General features: G+C 44.2%; 1 protein-coding gene across 1 annotated transcript in view; it reads left to right on the forward strand.

The window, feature by feature from the left end:
- Window positions 1–6685, forward strand: part of Slc3a1 (solute carrier family 3 member 1) — a 35462-nt gene that overhangs the window by 13037 nt on the left and 15740 nt on the right. The window contains exon 5 of the mRNA XM_005354696.3: window positions 4879–4998. Coding sequence (XP_005354753.1) covers window positions 4879–4998 — 120 coding nt within the window. The remainder of the gene's footprint in view (window positions 1–4878; window positions 4999–6685) is intronic.

The following is a 6685-nucleotide window of genomic DNA, read 5'->3' on the forward strand; positions in this document are numbered from 1 at the left end:
CTGTGGGCTAGGACATGGTGTTCTCATCTGATGGCGTGTTGTGTGTTGGCTGTGGGCTAGGACATGGTGTTCTCATCTGATGGTGTGTGATGTGTTGGCTGTGGGTTAGGACATGGTGTTCTCATCTGATGGTGTGTGGTGTGTTGGCTGTGGGTTAGGAGATGGTGTTCTCATCTGATGGTATGTGGTGTGTTGGCTGTGGGCTAGGGAGATGTTCTTATCTGATGGTATGTGGTGTGCTGGCTGTGGGCTAGGAGATGGTGGTTGGAAGATAGACACATTATAGCTGGCAAGCATTTGTATTCTAGAGGAGAGGTAGGCAATAAAATAGAAACCACAGCAAAACATGCTGATTGTCATGGCAGAAGGAAGTGGGCAAATAGATGCCCAAACTGGATATGGAGCAGGCAAGGTTGGGGCAGGGAGTTGCAAGAAGGCAGTGGGGCTCAGTGACTGGACTGGAAGAAGAAGGCAGTGGGGCTCAGTGACTGGACTGGAAGAAGCCCAGTGAAGAGGCATTTCGGTGGGGCTGGAGGAAGGAGAATGGAGTTCAAGCAGAGGAAAAATCATGTAATTTTGAGGTGCTGGTAGTTAACCTATATGGCTAGGATGTGGTGTACATGGCAGGACATGTGACTCAATGAAACTAAGTCACCCAGTGATCAAGTTATGAGCAACCCCGAAAGTCCTGGCGAGAACCTGAGTCCAAATTTGAGACAGGGAAATGGTTCTGATTGCATTCTTCAAACAATCTGGTTTTAGAGAAGGGATGGGTGGAGGGCAACTTTGGAGACTGAATTCAAAGTGCAGTAACCCTGAGAAGAATTCCGGTAGACTTGAACCTGCAAAGGTGGGTGGAGGTGGTCAGAGGATCACCAGGATTTTGAGAGGAGTCGAATAGGACCCAGGTTGCAGACTGTTACCCTTGGTTGGGAGGGTGTTGCTTCCATGTTCTGAAATGGAGATGAAAGGGGGGTGGACATGTCAGCTCTGCACATCGGAGCTCTCTGGGAGAAACCCGAGTACCCACTGGACACTGGTGTCAGAGATAAAAATATATTTGTTGACACAGGAACAATGTCTCCAGCACTCAGGCAGGTAACAGTGACATAAGCAGGCCAGCTGAGAACGAGGGACCCTGGGTGTGGATCTCTGTGAGTTCAACACCAGCCTGGTCTACAGAGCAAGTTCCAGGACAGGCTCCAAAGCTACACAAAGAAACCCTGCCTCAACAAACAAACAAAAACAAAACAAACAAACAATGAGGGCACCGGTGAGATGTCTCAGCAGGTGAAGGTGCTCGCCAGGAAACTTGAGTTCCAGCCCCAAGACCCCATACAAGGACGAAAAGACAGACTGACTCCATAAGTTGTCCTCTTACCCCACTTCCAAGTTGTGGCATGCACATGCCTTCCCCATAATAACAGAGTTTAAATGTCTAGAATGGAGCCAATGTAACAGGTAAGGGGTACACGTGACTCCAATTCTAGCTCCATCACTTATGAAGCTTATGGCCTTGGTCTAGCTACTCCATCTCCCTCAGCCTGTTGCCTCGTTCATAGAATAGGACCAGTAAGGGTGCCTTGCTCGTGGGATTTGAAGGCAAATGAATTAATCTCTGTAAAGCATTTAGAACAGTGGTTAAGATAGTCAATAAAAGGATATTGTCAGGAAATAAATGATTAATTGCAATGATCACACCTTTTAAAGGTCTATAGAAGGAACTACAAACCAAGTGAGGTATTAAAAGTTAAGTAGGGGAGGCTGGAGAGATTAGTCAGTGGTTAAGAACACTGGCTGTTCTTCCAGAGGACCCGGGTTCAATTCCCAGCACCGACATGGCAGTGCACAATTGTCTGTTCTTGTAGTTCCGCCGGATCTGATACCCTTTCTGGTATGTAGACAAATATACAGACAAAACACATAAACAAAAAATACATAAATAAATCTTAATAGAAAAGGAGTAGAGCAACTGGGTTTCCCACATTTGATGATCTAGGTAAATGGCTTCAGTAACTTCAGTAATCTTAAAAAAGAAAAAGGCCCTTCAAGGTTAGCTAGGGAACAGAGTGGGTTGTAGGTGAGCCTTGAATACAGAGTGAGACCCTGTCCCCCAAAACCAACCAGCCACGAAACACAAAAGCACCCCCTCACGGTCAGCACCCTAGATCTGGATATGATGAGTGTTGACTCAGTTGCTCAGAGTGGTGATGTGTTAGGAGAGAAACGATGCCCAGTGGAAAAGCAGGACAGTGTGGTATCATGGTCGCCAAGAGTCAAAGACACAGTGTACTGTCCCCAGCGTCTCCAGGTCTGGGTCACCCAACCAGGCGGAACCAGGCACTGTGCCCGTTTTTCTGTCCAATACCCCGAAGAGCTTAACTGGAGCGAGAGGTTAAGAATTACAATCCAGAGCCACCTTCTCTCACCTGGCTGAGAGAATAAGTGACATGTAGGAAGTGCTTCTTAAGATCAAGCTTTGGGGGACGTGGGTTAAACTTCAGCTCTTCAAGGTGTCATCAGGGCTGGGTGTGCAGCTCAGAGGCTGAGCACTTTCCTAACCTCCTTGAGTCCTGGGCTTCATCCCAGCACTTCAAACAAACACTCTCAAGAACATCTCAAGAAACAAGGACACACACACGGTGACTTACAGGGGCTCCAGGGCACCCATTTCTCATTCTCTTCCTTCCTTCCTTCCTTCCTTCCTTCCTTCCTTCCTTCCTTCCTTCCTTCCTTCCTTCCTTCCTTCCTTTCTTCTTTTTTTTTTGATATTTCTTGAGCTCTACATTTTTCTCTGCTCCCCTCCCTGCCTCTTCCCTCCCCGCTTCAATCCACCAAGGTCCCCATGCTCCTAATTTACTCAGGAGATCTTGTCTTTTTCTACTTTATACTTCCCACGTAGATTAGATCTATGTAAGTCTCTCTTAGTGTCCTCATTGTTGTCTAAATTCTCTGGGATTGTGGCTTGTAGGCTGGCTTTCTTTGCTTTATGTTTAAAACCATCTATGAGTGAGTACATGTGATAATTGGCTTTCTGTGTCTGGGTTACCTCACTCAAAATAATGTTTTCTAGCTCCATCCATTTTCCTGCAAAATTTAAGCTGTAGTTATTTTTTTTTCTGCTGTGTAGTACTCCATTGTGTAAATGTACCACATTTTCCTTATCCATTCTTCGGTCGAGGGGCATTTAGGTTGTTTCCAGGTTCTGGCTATGACAAACAATGCTGCTATGAACATAGTTGAGCACATGTCCTTGTGGCACGATTGAGCATCCTTTGGATATATACCCAAAAGTGGTATTACTGGGTCTTGAGGAAGGTTGTTTCCTAATTTTCTGAGAAATTGCCACACTGATATCCTTGTTCTTTCAAGGTCTTCGAATAATTTTTCTGGGATTTTGATGGGCATTGTGTTGAATCTGTTCTCATTCTGTTTCTTAAAAAAGACTTATTTTTATTTTTTCTTATGTCTCTGTGTGGGTATATACACTCGAGTGCAGGTGCCCCTGGTGGCCAAGAGTTGGAGTTACAAGGCAGTTGTGACCCTCCCAGCATGGACGCTGGAAACTGAACTCAGGTCCTCGGCAAGAGTAGCACGTGCTCATAACTGCTGAGCCATCTTTCCAGCCCGCATTTCTTGTTCTTTAACGGAGGTTAATATTTAGCCATGGCTAGATTCTGAAGGGAATGAGGAGCTCATGAAGAAAATAAGTTGCTGTCATCTGGAAAATCAGCACTCCCGTGTTTAATGTATACAGTAACAGGCAGAATAAGGTGTCCCCACAGCTTGTCAAAGCTTGGATGGCTTACAGATGTACGTGCCCTGATCTGACCAGTGTTCGTGTTGGTCAGACAAAGCAGGGGCAGAACCTAGGTGATGTGGCCTCTGACGCTTGGAAAAATTGGTGGCTTCTTCGTGAGTTCATCAAAACAAGGAAGTGGAGGTGAGGAGGGTCCAGGGCAGCAGTGCAGCAAGAAATCAGTCCGAAGTTTAGGCTTTGTCTTAGTGAGTTGGTCCAGAATCTTCTGAGAGCCCCTTTCACAAACCAAGGGCCTTCGTGTGCCCAGCAGGTTTGGTGTGTGTGGCGTCTCTTTGGTGAGTTCCTCAACCAGGCTAGTTAACCTACCCCACCTGCAGCTCTTCCGTGTCTCCTCCTCCTCTGTGGAGTCTGTGAAGCCCGAGCACACACGGACCTGCTCCCTTGTCTTTACTTGCTCACTGTCCACTTTGGCCATCATTGTCCCATGATCTTTGAACCAGTCCCCCTGTCTCTATGAATTTGCCTATTGTGGACATTTTATATAAGAGATATAATTCAACATTTATTCCTTGTATTTAGCAAAATGCTTCTAAGATTCAGGTATGTCCCAGCATGCACCAATACTTCACTTTCTCCTACTTTCCCTCTTGCCTATACACCCTTGGGTATGTCATCCTTTTTATTTATTTATTTAGATTTTTTTCTTTCAAGACAGGGTTTCTCTGTGTAACCGTGGCTGTCCTGGAACTCACTCTGTAGACCAGGCTGGCCTCGAATTCAGAGATCAACCTGCCTCTGCCTTCTGAGTGCTAGGATTAAAGGTGTACATTACTACTGCCTGGCAGCTATCCACCTCACCCCACCCCCTTTTAAAGAATTGCCCTGGGAACCCAGCAGGATTTCCATAGCTGTTCTTTGCCTGGAATGCTCTTTTACCAAACCCAGTCTGTGGCACTGAGAGAATCAGTTTCGGAATTGAAAGAGTGAAGTTGTGTGTGTGATAATATGTTTTGTATGTGGGAACAATTTTGATGGTCGCCCATACACAGAGCCTCTGCTAATGTTCTGGTGAGAGTTTGGAGTTGATATAACCAGGCACTTTGCTTCTCCACGTTCAGGAAATAATAGAGTTTTGGCTAACGAAGGGTGTTGATGGCTTTAGTTTCGATGCGGTTAAATTTCTTCTGGAAGCGAAGGACCTGAGAAACGAAATCCAAGTAAATACATCCCAAATTCCGGTAAGGTCTTATTTTAAACTTTCTCTCTTTACTTCATCTGAAATGTTATCAGAATGTTTTCTGTTTTTAAAATTTAAATTTTTTAAAAAAAAATTATTTATTTACTATGTATTCAGTGTTCTGCTGGCATGCATGTCTGCAGGCCAGAAGAGGGCACCAAGATCTCATTCTAGATGGTTGTGAGCCACCATGTGGGTGCTGGGAATTGAACTCAGGACTTCTCTGAGCCATCTCTCTAGCCTAAAATTTAAAATCTTTGATATTTTGGAAATGATGTGTATATGTGTGTTTAAGTGTAGGTGTGTGCACGTGAGTACTGGTGCCCGCAAAAGCTAGAAGAGGGTGTGGGGTACCCCTGGGTTTAACTGAATGGGTGCTAGGAGCTACTTATGTCTGCTGCAAGAGCAGTGAGCAGTCTCTCCAGCCCCGTGCTTTCTGTTCTAGTCTAAGACGCCAGTTACAAGGATGTGCCAGTCCTACCTACAGGAAGTACTTGGAAGTGTTTCCTTTCTAATGCATGTGCCTGGGTGGCTGCTTTTTCCACTGGTTCTTTACAGGGCAAGGGGTTGCTCTAGAATCCTTCCTCAGTGAGGGTGTTGGGGCCACAATATGGACTAACAGAGCTCTACTAAATGAAGGACAGTGTGCTCACTGAGACTTTTTTTTTCCATTTTACTTAGGCCTCAGTTTCCTTCCCTATTGATCAAAGGTCACAGTCAGAATAGAGGGAATTAGTGCTAAATGTTTCATCCAAGTCTCTCACACTGGAATGAGAGGGGCTTCATGATTTCTGTTTAGTGAGCCTCGGGATTCAGGATTATAGAGGTTGATAATAGAATCCCAAACAAAGTCTCTGTCATTACAGAACCCGGGGCTCTACACTATTGATTCTTACCTCATGCCATGAGTGTGGAATTCACATAGTACCTTATTCCTTTGGTTGACCTCTCTTCTATAGTCACTCTAGTTTTTATGACCAAGTAGACAGTAGTTCCAACACACACTACAAAATATTGGAGTATTGTGTGTTACAGGATAAAATGTTATATGAACCAAATAAGCAAATTACAGCACTATTCAGCAGTCTAGGTGAATCTTAGCAGTACTTTGTGTGATTGAAAAAAATCTAAAATTTTATGTATAGTATGATGCTCTTAATGAAGCCTATTATGTAAAAAGGATTACACGTGGATATTTTGTTATGAAGTTTCTACCTTTTGTTCTGAGCCAATTTATGTATTCTTATCACTTCATTAAATAAATCAACTCCTACATACTTAACTACTCACCTACCTACCTAATTAACTACTTACTTACTTACCTAACTACTCACTTCCATACCTAATTAACTACTTACTTAACTACTCACCTACCTACCTACCTACCTACCTACCTACCTACCTACCTACCTACCTACCTAATTAACTACTTACTTACTTTCCTAACTACTCACTTCCATACCTAATTAACTACTTACTTAACTACTCATCTACCTACCTACCTACCTACCTACCTACCTACCTACCTACCTACCTACCTAATTAACTACTTACCTATCTACCTAACTACTCACCTACTTAACTACTCACCTACCTAATTAGCTACTTGCTTACCTACCTAACTACTCACCTACCTAGTTAACTACTCATCTACCTACCTAACTACTCACCTACCTAGTTAACTACTC

This window comes from Microtus ochrogaster, chromosome 16 (genome assembly GCF_000317375.1).
Source record: "Microtus ochrogaster isolate Prairie Vole_2 chromosome 16, MicOch1.0, whole genome shotgun sequence".
Taxonomy (NCBI): Eukaryota; Metazoa; Chordata; class Mammalia; order Rodentia; family Cricetidae; genus Microtus; species Microtus ochrogaster.